The sequence below is a fragment of the Ascaphus truei genome, chromosome 6, assembly GCF_040206685.1.
Source record: "Ascaphus truei isolate aAscTru1 chromosome 6, aAscTru1.hap1, whole genome shotgun sequence".
NCBI lineage: Eukaryota > Metazoa > Chordata > Amphibia > Anura > Ascaphidae > Ascaphus > Ascaphus truei.
Window position 1 is genome coordinate 19,107,953 of NC_134488.1, and position 12,596 is coordinate 19,120,548.

At 43.8% G+C, this 12,596-nt stretch overlaps 1 protein-coding gene across 2 annotated transcripts in view; it reads left to right on the top strand.

The window, feature by feature from the left end:
* Positions 1-489: 489 nt before the first annotated feature.
* EXOSC10 (exosome component 10) overlaps positions 490-12,596 on the top strand; it is a 32,122-nt gene continuing 20,015 nt past the window's right edge. Inside the window, exons 1-10 of one of the 2 annotated variants that reach the window (XM_075603486.1) lie at positions 490-657; positions 2,551-2,687; positions 3,390-3,513; positions 5,202-5,306; positions 7,055-7,220; positions 11,399-11,507; positions 11,698-11,773; positions 11,870-11,983; positions 12,076-12,219; positions 12,346-12,536. In XM_075603486.1, coding sequence (XP_075459601.1) covers positions 526-657; positions 2,551-2,687; positions 3,390-3,513; positions 5,202-5,306; positions 7,055-7,220; positions 11,399-11,507; positions 11,698-11,773; positions 11,870-11,983; positions 12,076-12,219; positions 12,346-12,536 — 1,298 coding nt within the window. In that variant the 5' untranslated portion in view covers positions 490-525. The remainder of the gene's footprint in view (positions 658-2,550; positions 2,688-3,389; positions 3,514-5,201; positions 5,307-7,054; positions 7,221-11,398; positions 11,508-11,697; positions 11,774-11,869; positions 11,984-12,075; positions 12,220-12,345; positions 12,537-12,596) is intronic. The other variant, XM_075603487.1, reaches the window with a different exon arrangement.

Consider the following 12,596-nt stretch of genomic DNA (forward strand, 5'->3'; position numbering starts at 1 on the left):
TCTATAAACTACTGGTGACATTCCATGTCAATGGGAATTTCTGAAGATAACTTGTTTATACAATAGTACCATTATGAATTACATACACATGTATACACAGAGGGTTCACGAAATGATCAAACTTAGTGATCAAGTCACCATGTATTATTTTTTTTTCTAAAGCCGTCAATTCTCCCATACAGTATTTAGATTTTTTTTTTTTTTTTTTTAAAGCTGGGACAGTTAGGTATTGGGACTGGAGTATATTATTATATAGAGAGAATCACAATAATATTTCCCATTACGTTTTTTTTATATATACAAAATCATTGCTTTGGATCTTGACAAGTATGTAATAATGAGATAATTATCTTTGGCCAGAACAAAAACCGTTTGCACAGTTCTTCCTAGGTTACTGCCACGGATATTAGATATCTTGCCCCCACCAACATGGCGGATTTCTTCCCACGGTGCATGACGTAGTTTGTCTGCGCGCTAACAGCAGGGCTGACGCATGCGCAAACGGGTACTTTCGGGTGGGAGAAGATGGCGGCGTCCGGTGGAGGCGTGAAGAGCAAGATGAAGGAGTCGGGGACCACCGAGGCAGCTGCACATGAACAGCAAGATGGCACGTCTGAGCCTATTCCCGGATTCCCCGACACAGAGTCTTTTGTTAAGGTTTGTGGGGTCCAGGAGATGCCCCCATGTGCTTCCCCCTTCTCTTTGCATGTGGCACGCATGTTATAGTCCCATGTACGTACTGAGCTCCGTGCCTCCGCACTGGGCCCCTGTGAGAAGATATGAGAAGCAGGGCATTTTTTTAAATTATTTTTATTGCTAAGTAGATGCCAGATGTGTGGTAAAACACTTGTCGTTGCACCAAATGCACTGGACTTCCCTCGTTGTGCCTCCTGTGATACTTTAAACTAAACACAATCCCCAAAGTAACGCATATGTCGTCCTCCAAAGACCAAACTCAATGATGTTTGGGTATCTAAAAGCCCTCCACAAATGTCATGGTTTTTTTTTTTTATCAGCGAGGCTCCATAGAAGTCTGAAAAAGCTGATGCTAAAGATCTATGAGAGTGACTCAAAATAAGTGAGATGACCGTTCTGATGACATATCAGGTACATCAATGAGGAATGGGTTGTGTTTTGAGAACACCTCCCATATAGAAAGGACCCTTTTAGTGGTGCACAACAGATCTAACTAAATATATGTAGGTCTTCGGATGCAAACGTGGCTAACTGTTAAAATGTAAACTTTATTAAGATGTCAAAAAATAGAAATAAAAGTTTTAAAAAGTAGACCTGTAAACCACACAGTTTTTATATAGGTCTGATAACGTAATTGCGAATAGTACCAGTAGTTTCAGTGTTTTTGTTTTACTGGTATAATGAAACAGTGTCATAAGACACATTCATTCAGACTGCAGAACAATGAATGCTGCAGTGATTCTATTCTGCTGCTAACTATACAGAAAAAATACTCCACTTGTTATTCCATCCTCATAACTGGAAGTGTGTGTGTTATTCTGCATCAGAAGGTAGCTGCAGTTTTGCTAACTGCATCAATAGGTCTATAACATGGGTCCTTTGGGTAAGCAGCTGAATCAAAAACAGTGATTCCATCCAACAGTGATTCCCAATAGTGTCCAGCACTTATTTACTGTTAAATAGGCACAGATATGTCCTGCAGAGAGCAGAGAATATAGATATATCAGGTAGTAATAAAAAGAAAAAAAAACAGAACTTAAACTCACCATTAGCATAAAAAAAAAATATATATATTCTTTAGGCCTCGGCCATGCTCCCAGCTGGCGTGCTGAGGCGCAGGGAAAGCGGGTGCTTTCCCTGGCCTTGCGGTTGCTTACCGCACGCGCCGTCAGGGGGCGGGGCGGGCGCGTCACTGGCCAGTGGCGGCCCAGTGATGTCACGGAGCTGGTTCGCCCTCATTGGGCGAACCGCTCAACAGACCGGCCTGTCGCGCCGGCAAGCGGGGGAATTTTTAATTCCCCTAAGACCTGCGCTTCCGCAAGCGCGCGGAAGCGCAGGTGAGCCCCTACTAAAGCCGCTCTAATTGCGACTGTAGGGGCTCAGTGCTTAGCTGGAGCTCGCCTCAGCACGCTTCCGCCAGCAAGCGGTAAACATGGCCGAGGCCTAATACATATCAGGCAGTGTAATGTCCTTAAATGACCTATCCATTTGGTCTTTTTGTTATACTGGGAGCTCCTGCAGGTTCATGTGATGGACCTGGAGAGGCCAGAACTGAAAGATGTCAAGTGGCCAAAATTGTACAGACCAGAGTCTAGGTTATTTTTATAGGGTTACACACTCCATTTGTTATATGCAAAAGTTTTGGAGTATGGATTCCCTTCCATGAAGAGTTTGTAATTGATCCCTCTGTCTTTCATTACAATTCCATAGTCCTATATTTTAGAGGTCATTTTATGCTAAAGTGCAAATTTGTGGGTGCTATAACGCTGTATTAGTTTTGATTTAAATCATCATGACAAATAAATAATACATGAATACAGCGCTACTCATAATTTGGTGTCTTCTTTTTGATAGCATGCCCTTGGGACGGTTGTGTCAACTACAAAGGCTTCCTCTGGCCTCCCCCAATGCGGGGATGAATATGATTTTTACCGCAGTTTTCCTGGATTTCGTGGCTTCTGCGAATCGCAAGGAGACCGTCTACTCCACTGGTAAGAACAATTCCTTACATCGCTGGTTTCTAAACAGTGTTAGATTTGTCTGCTTCACTACATCACTAATTTGGTCCTGTATTAAAGAGGCAATCCAAGTGCTTTTTTCCCCCCCTTTTTTACGCAGGATTGAAGCAGGTGGTCATTAATGGTGTTCAGCTCCGGAGACCCCCTGCTTCAATCCTGCGAGAGAAAAAAGCTTGGATTGCTTATTTAAAGGACCTCAGCCTTTGTCTGAGTCCCCTGTAGTCACTGCGGCGCGTGCTAGAGGGTGCGCGCCTCACATCCCTCTATGGGGTAGGCCTCGGTGGCTGCGTGGGCGTGCAAAGCGCTGTGACGCGTACACTGGCAGGGAAGACAAGCATTTTGTCGTCACGTGGCGGCGCACAGCCATTGGCAGAGCAGATAAGTCCCGGCATGGCCATGTCCTTGGTTATGGCCCCGCGCTCCACTGGAGCTCCCTACAGACTGCCGATCGCGGCTGCAGTCGCTGCACATGCAGCCGGGAGGCCTGGGGCCGTAGCCTTTTTTCTAACTCAGATTTCTAGCGCCTGTGACGTTGACCATCATACTTTTTTAGGCACAGTCCGTAATGACTTCGTATGAAGGATGGTGGGGTTAAACAGGGAGTCTAACTTGTGCCTTTAGGATTCTGTAACTACTTATAAAAAATCTCTTTAATGCAAATCTTTCTCCTGACAGTATGAGCCAAATTATGCAGTATCATGGGTGTCGCAGTAATATTCGGGATCGCAACAAACTCACAGAGCTGGAAGATAAGTTTGATTTGCTGGTGGATGCAAATGACGTTATTCTGGAAAGAGTGGTGAGTTTGTTGCTGCAGGTGCCATCTGTCCAAAATCAGTCCTTTCACCCACTCTTTTGACGTCGGTAGTGGCAACCCGCTGTTTCAGGAGCTCCGGTGTACCGAATACATGGACACACACCCTGCTGAACTGGTTGTATAAAGCGCTGATTTATATATACCTTCTTTACACCTTCTTTCCCCCTGAATTTATATAATGATAGGCTTTATGAATGCCTCATGTACACATCTTATGCTATATTGATATAACTCTCTGACTTGTACCCAGTTGCAATGTCTGACAGGCTAGAGCAGTAAGATCAAACATAGGGATCAGGCTGTTCACAGGGTATGTATACACCAGCAGACCAGCCTTTACACTGTTTTCCCTAGATGGATGTGTAACATACTATAAATGACAGCAACAAAATGTGCAGACTGCAAGCAGACACCTTAATAGCATGTGTATATGTTCTGGGTAATGTTGCAATATATATGCCTTGCTACACTGTGCTAACCCTCTGATTACTGGGTGTAAACATCTACACCCTGACAGTGTGATTTAAGGTAATCAGCGCATTTTCTACCTTATCAGTAGGAGCTCCATCTGAGGCACCATACGTATGTGCTTTCTGGGCATATTCCTATGCATCATATCACACACATTCAGGGATTCCTTCTCCCCTGTATGTCAGGTGCCCCTAGTGGGCTTTAGAGGAGACTTATACCCTCGGCAATATCGGGTTAGCACTAACCTAATTTTAATATGTTCACACATTTACCCTATACCTCCACGTGTATATTCCCTATTAAATGTCAATACACTTTTTTTTGTTTTGCATCATTTGGCACTTTAGGCTACCAGCTTGGGTTTATATTTTGTCCCACCTAATGTTGTCCCCATACAGTGCAATTGTGGGTTTCTTTTTCTAGCTAGGATTCTCATCCTGACTAGTTTTCTGTGCTATCACCCATTATTACAGCATGTAGGGTAGCATCGAATTGGGTCTCGTGAAGAAGTTATTGCACTGTATGTATTTACGGTGCAGTAGCACATTGCGACATGTACAGACGTACACCATGAAGAACAATTGCTCTTGCATAGTATACTGTGAAGTCCTTGAAGCCACAATCTGTAATTTTTGTCTTGCGCATATATATATATCATTTTTATTATTTATTTATTTATTTTACCATGATTCACACTGTGGGAAACCCAAGTGCTAAACCATCCTCATTTTAGCTCTATATACTCACTGGTGAAGATATTTAAATAGCTATCCAATAGGGAGCTGCAAACAAGGATTTTGCAGCTTCCTATTGGCCCGCTGGACCTGCACGGTTAACTTTTCACGTTGAGGGAGAAGAAATTCAAGTAACTAGTGCGTATCGAGAGATCCAGAGGTGGTCCCTGGGGCTCAAAATGGCACAATTTTTATGTCTGGAATACTCGCCCGTTGGAATTATATTTTAAAAAGGGGCAGCAAGGATTGCTGCTTTAACACCTCAGCAGCGAGACTGGGATGTAACTTCATACCGTGCAAACAATGTGTTAATATCTGAACTGTTAATAAATGGGGATCCCTGTGCCTGTGTGTGTTGCATCGCCCAGTTCCTGCTGTGTTCCGCAGTCTTGGGAGAAGCTGTGTTCTCGAGCTATGTACAGTGCAGTTTAATTTGTCAGGAATCAAATGTAAATGTAATTTCAGGGCATTTTATTGGATGAAGCTTCCGGGGTGAACAAGAATCAGCAGCCCATCCTCCCCGCTGGGCTTCAGGCCCCGAAGACTATTGTTTCCAGTTGGAACAGGAAGGTGAGACCCATAACTAGACCCAAGCTATTCTATAAAAGAACAGAACTGTGATATACTGAAATGCAGTAGAACAGTGTGGTGGTTTTTTCTTTGTTTGTTTTTTGGTTGGGGAGCCCTACAATTGTGAAATTCTGCAGTATCCCAACCCTCTCTAATAGGAGAAGGTGCAGCTCTGTGTGTAAAGACACTGACTCTGTAAGCTTTACGGGGCAGGGACTGTGCCTGTAAAAATTCCTATGTACCGCGCACTATACTGTCCCATTGAGAGGAAAGCGCTATATGAAATAAACTTATTATAATAGCACGTCTGCGATCAGATGCATTGTAAATTCTTCTGTTTGGTACAATTTTCACATTACCTAAACATTTCGGGAACCTTTTAGGGATGCCCCAATGGAAACACTGTTACATAGTGACAAAATAATATTGCTAAAATGAAGATACTGTTGATATATTTTTGAAATGGACTGGGGGGGGTCTCTGGAGAAGGATTGAAAGTGATGTTAAGTTTCCATTTTGTGTGAAAGAATGTATGTGGTGTGTAAATGGGTGATTTCGCTCCTAAGTTGATTTGCGAATGTGTCTAAAGTAACGCCCATATTCTTGTGATGGTGAGTACCAGGTACCTATTTATAGTTGTTTTGAGGCTAGTTCTAACCAGGTTTAATGAGCTGTAAGATGATTGGTTTAAGAATTAAGGAGTGGTTAGTATAATCTGCCTAGTAACTGTTTTAGACAAAGGAACCAAGAATGTATAAAGAGGCTGCCTGGACACTCCCTGGCAGAGAGAGAGTCTTGTAGACTTTTGAATGAGTATGATCATACCATACTATGTATTAAAATAAATTACTTATCAACTGAACCTCGTTTGTCAATTTTGGAACATTGACAATAGCAACCCCTGTTTACGCATACATGTAAGTGAAAACAAAATGAAAAGGTGCCAATTGACAGCCCACCATGGCCTTACCAGTAGCCAGAACATATAGCAACAGATCGGGAATCCTATGATTAAAGCAAAAAATGTACAGATTCCAACATGCATGAGTCACATTTTTTCTCTTGCTTTAATCATATAATGTGCATGGCCTGTTGCTATATTTCTATTCCGAAAGTAAATGATTATTTTTGCACATGTTGGATTATCTCAGAATGACCGACACAGCAGAGAATTTCTCTAGAAGTGTAGGGTTACTGGCTATGCACGTCTTTAACCCAGGCTGTGCTGAAAAGCTGTGTGATACGGCAGGCATACGCTTATAGAGCTGCATGTTAAGATTGATGAGAAGTAAAGAGTGACGCTGCTCATGTTATTACCCAGAATCCCTGGCTGCAGTGAGAAAGGCAGGGATGCAGACCTGTCTGACATGCAAATGCAGCACAAGTGATATTTGTATTCTCTCTACAAGTGTCAGAATTCACGTTTCATTGGCTGCATTTTCTCTCCTGTTTTCCTGTGTCGTTGGCATAGTGTTCAAGGAAGCAAAAAAGCAGGGAAATCATCTTGAAAGGAAAATGAGTCTGTGCAGCCAACACATTAAGCAGAACTGAAAAAATTACAGTCCTCTCCAAATGAGGAGTATAAACACTACTTACAACAGCTTGATAGTCTTCATCAAGATGTGGTAAGTAGTGTGTGCACTACTCATTTGTTCACCTTCGTTGCCCATATGCTGTAAGGAACATCACCTAAACTCTTGCTTTGTTATTCTTAAATCCACCTTTTTTTTTTTTTGTTCCGTCGGTAGGGCAGCGACGCGAGCAAGAGAGGGAAATCCGAAATCTTCCGCCTACTTCACGCCAAAAACATCCTGCGCCCACAACTCAAGTTTAAAGAAAAGATTGACAATTCCAACACACCTTTTGTTCCAAAACTCTTCATCAAGCCCAATGCCCAAAAACCTCTCCCTGAAGGTGAGACGCGCTTCCAGGCAGTGTCTGTGTGCAGGGTGCAGTCGCTAACTTTTTGGTTTGCGAAGTAGCCGTTGTGGTAACATGGGCTCTGGCTGAATTTGCTAAAGATACCACTGCTGTTGGGTCTGCTCCAAACCCTTTTAAGTTTTTGATCATCATAACAGCTGTTGCAGACGTCTTCCTTTTCAGCATCTTTAACAGATGTTTATAGCGATCTTCCTCAGTTACTACCTCCTTTGTTAATCAAAGTAAATAGGTGAGAGTATCTGTGCAATCTTTTGAATCAATAGTTTTTTTTAAGGGAGCAATCCAAGCGGGAGTTTTTTTTTACCATTGGATTGAAGCAGGGGATTTCTGCAGCTGAACCCCATTCATTTCAGCTTCAGTGACCCCCGGTTGCCAGAGATACTTGCCCCTGAAGGGGGTGCCGTGTCACGTGGGCCAATAGGAAGCCGCACCGGATGATGTCACGGCTTCCTATTGGCCCGCTGTGCGCAGGAGCTATGGAAATCGGCCATTACACGGGAGAAGGAGCGGCTCAGTGAGTAAAGACACTGACTGACACTGAGATTGCTGCAGGGGAACCTGGTTCAATTCCCGGTGTCGGCTCCTTGTGACCTTGGGCAAGTCACTTTATCTCCCTGTGCCTCAGGGACCAAAAACATAGAATTGTAAGCTCTACAGGGCAGGGAGCTGTGCCTGCAAAATGCCTCTGTAAAGCGCTACGTACAATTAGCAGCGCTATACAAGAACATGCTATTATTATTATTATTATCCCTTAGGATACATAGAAAAATTCCAGAAAGCGCTAAAAATGTACAAAAATTATCAATAATGTAAAAAATACCGATAATAAAAATTACCAATTGTAATTGATCAAGCTAAAAAAAGCCTAATTTTCCAAATGAAGGGGTGTGCTTCTTCAGGAGTACTCCCAAACTCTCATGTATTTAGAAGATAAACTGTAGAAATAAGACGAGCACAAACACACACCCCTCTATGCCGCAGATTATTTTATTACTAAGGAAAAAAACATATAACACTGGGAATGATTCCCACTCACATTCTCGGGTGCTGCATTCAGCACTTGGACTCTGTGTTCAGTTTTCAGACGTCGGCTTTCTCTGCAGTGCCTGAATCTCCCCCCTCTCCATTGCTGCCGGGTCGTGCGCTCGCGCACGGGTCCTGGTACTTCCGGGTTACACTCCGAGTCTTCTCCAGTGCAGGAGGAGGGACTCCAGTGAATTTCTGGAGGCTCAAGCAGACACAATGCAAAGCGCTGACCCTGCGCCTGTCCTCGGATAGCCCTACGCGTTTCGAAAGCACTCTACTTTCTTCCTCAGGGCCATGGGTACAATTCTCCCCTTTGCCTAGAGGTGTCCTTTTTATATAGAAGTTCATGTTTAATTGCTCCATTTAAAAAGTCCATATACATTGACATTAGACATTAGACATATATTAGTAAAAAATATCAGTATCAAAAGAAGTTCAATACATGTAATAAAGAAAATACAGTACATAGATCAATAAAGTGCAAAACATACCAAAAAGAACACCTTAATCAATCCAATATCCAGAGGAAATACATTTTACTTATTCCATATCAGTAAAAATTATGGAGTAACCTATAGGTATACAATGATCCTCCTATATAAATAAGAATTACTATATATAATGGATAAATAATTTAATAGTTGATCATACACTGCCCACCAGACAATACTCAAACCCTACTCCTTATCCACAGTTACCACATTTTTTAAATATTTAAAAATGAAAAGGGTACCAATAGAATTCATATCAAATATTTTTTTTATTTTTTTATACATAAATAATACATAAATAATTTTGAATTAGTCCATCGTTCTTTAAATATTCATTTTATATACACATAGAATGTGTCCACATATTAGACAATACTTTGATCCACTTATTAAAATTAAGCTCTAAGATTTGAATTGCCTAGTGTTATCCAATTCTATTTAATTCTTCCAAAAGTTATACTAAGAATTATTAAAATAATAAAATTACGATTTATTAAAAATAAAGTTAAATAATAATTAATGGGTAAAAAATTGTTTACTAAAAACTGACATTAACTATTTAAAAATATCTACTAAAAAATGTTATTCTAAAATTAGAACTTTAAAAATTATTCTAAAAAAACAAATACAGCTGAACCCAGTTATAACGTGGTTCTCGGGGTCCACATGAGACCGCATTATAACCAGGATCGCGAAATGGCCGTTGCCTGCCTTTCAGTACTGTGCAGTAGAAGTTAAGTTTGATAATAGCGTCAACGACATCACACCAATCCTATGGTGTAGCAGGTAGAGAATCGCTACCAGTGTATGAAGGCTCATGGGTTCGATTCCTGCATGGTGTGTGTGTGTGTGATATGTTATATAAAAAAAACCTTAGGGATGTGGGCAGCCTGATGAAGCAGAGACGAGAGAGCTGTAGATGCCGGGTAACTCCTTGCACGGCAGCCATTTCGCAAAAAAAAAAAAAAATGGAGATGTTTTTAAATCGGGAGCCATGCTCAGACAGCGTTATAAGCGGATCCGCATTGTAGCGTATCGTGCTATAACAGGGTTGAGCTGTACTAAAAAATACTATCTTATTTTCATCTTAAAAATGTGGCTAAGTCTCTATATCAATATTTAAACCCCTCTACGGCAGTGATTTCCAACCTTTTTTGTTTGGAGGAACCCTTGAAGTATTTTCAAAAAATCTCGGGGAACCCCTATCTGGCTGACACATAATGGGTTCCACAGGGGTCAGTCACAACATTTCACACCTCAGGAGCCACCTCTATTTCCCACCCTCTACCCATGTATTTCTCTCCCATCATCTCACTAAGGCTGAGTCCATGGTCAGCGCTTATCCGCTGAGGTGCGCTGACGCGTGTCAGTGAGCCCCTGCAGCCGCAATGAGAGCGGCTTTAGCAGGGGCTCGCGCAGGCGTGCGGAGGCGTAGCTCTTAATTTTTTTTTAGTTTCGGCGCTCACGGGTGTGCAGGGCCGGTCACGTGAGCGGTTTGCTCAATGAGGGCGAACCAGCTCCGCGACGTCAATGGCCCGCCCCCGGACAGCGCGCGAACTAAGGCCAGGGAAAGCTCCCGCTTTCCCTCAGCCTCAGCGCGCCTCCGCACGGCTGGAGTCCCCATGGACTCAGCCTAACTCTCCCCCGTCCCGCCTCACATGTATTTATCCCTTGCGTCTCACTCTTACTCCCTCTTTTCCTCACTCCCTCCCACTTCCCTTCTCTCACTCGCCCCTTCCGTCAATTACCCCACTCTCACTCAATCCACATACCAAAAAAAATCACTCCGGGGGGGGGGGGTCTGTGGTCCGTAGGAGGAACCCCTGAGACTGCTTCAAGGAGCCCCAGGGTCCCATGGAACTGTGGTTGGGAATCACTTCTCTACCTCTACTTGAGGTCTGTATCTCGTGAAGCAGGGGGTCCCGGAGATGAAATTAATGGGGTTCAGATACAGACCCCCCCCCCCTGATTTTATCCCATCTTTGGATTGCCTCTTTAATGATTGTGCCGACTGGACCATGTGTGTAGTTGAAGCAGCCTTACACAGACCAATATACAGTATGGTGTGACACATCGCACAATAACACCCGTCCTCCTCAAACTGCAGCGTTATATGCTTCTTTATTTAGCAGGAAGTACAGATCGCCCTGTGCTGTACTTTCTGCTAAATAAATAAGTATATAAGCTAGAGTAGAATGGGTCTAGCAACAGGTCACACAAACATCTTTTCTTCCCCCACTCCTGTGCGCTGTCCCGTTCGCGCCCCCCCATCCCTCCCCGGGTGTGCTCCGTCCTGATCCACTCCCCCCGGGTGTGCGCTGTCCCGTACCTCCTACCCCCCACCCCTGGGTGAGGGCCGTCCCGTTCCTCCCTCCCCCCCCCCCCCCCCCCCGGGTGAGCACCGTCCTATTCCTTCAGTGTATTTTACATGCTTTTAGTTCTTCTACTGTTGGATTGGAAACCCTTTTGAAAAGGTCCTTTCAAAAGCCATGTGCATTACCGGTTCATTTAATGAATTCTTTTTATTGGCGTATGCTCATATATCCCCCATCTTCCTATATATGCCATGTGGGTTTTTGTTTTTTTGGCAAACCTAAAGAGAAATCCCATTTTAATGACCATGCCGCCTCTCAGTTCTCAGGAATAGACGGGAAAGACAGAAGCGACCAGAGGACCTGGACGTCCCGCCAGCTTTGGCAGACTTTATCCATCAGCAGAGAATGCAGCACAGTGAAGGTGACATGTAAGTACTTGGCCAAAAGAGCTCTGGTTTATGTAGTCCATCTTTTTTCAGTATCCATAATATCTAACTGAGGGAAACTCGGGAAAACTGCCCCAGTGTTTTAAGAGTTGTGTTGTTTGTTTTTTTTTAATGGTTTTTATCCACTGCAGCCTGTGATTCAATGTGAGTTAACCATAACTCTTCTCCCCAGGTTCTCCCATCCGTATCAGTATGAATTAGATCACTTTACACCTTTGGAATCCTCATTACAGAAGCCAGAAATCCAGGTGAGCCCCTGAGCGAGAGATCACCTGGTGGGGTAACTGTCTTGGGGTAGAGAGGGAGATTTCCAGGGATTAACCAACCACTTATTTGTATGTTAGCAGGTGCTTCCGTCCCTGCAGGAAGTCCCCTGTCATTTTGTCACCACCCTGGATGATCTGGTGGAATTGAATGAGAAGCTATTACAGTGCTCGGAGATTGCAGTGGATTTGGAGGTGTGTGGCTCCTATTTTGAGCGTTAGGTTTTAGAGGGTTCTCTATGCACTTGACTCCCTGGTGCAATTACCGACTTCTCTTTACTCCCCAGCATCATTCCTACAGAAGCTTCCTAGGCCTTACCTGCCTGATGCAGATTTCCACTCGGACTGAGGATTTTATAGTGGACGTGTTGGAGCTGCGAAGCGACATGTACATTCTGAATGAGAGCTTTTCAGATCCAGCCATTATCAAGGTCAGCTGAGTAATCGCACTTCTTCCTCCATGTCTTCCCCCCCCCCCCCCCCCTGCTCCCCTCCATCTACTTTTCCGTTATCCTAATATAACATGCCATACTTGGGGGGGGGGGGGTTGCCCTCAGGTGCTGCACGGAGCAGATTCGGACATCGAGTGGCTGCAGAAGGACTTCGGCTTGTACATTGTGAACATGTTTGACACACACCAGGCAGCTCGTCTTCTTAACCTGGGAAGAAACTCTCTGGATCACCTCCTCAAGTTGTACTGCAGCGTGGAGTCTGACAAGCGATACCAGCTTGCTGACTGGAGAATTCGGTAAGTTACCGGTACCCTGCCCGGCTGTGTGTGGGGAGAGGGCACGGATCAGGGAATGGC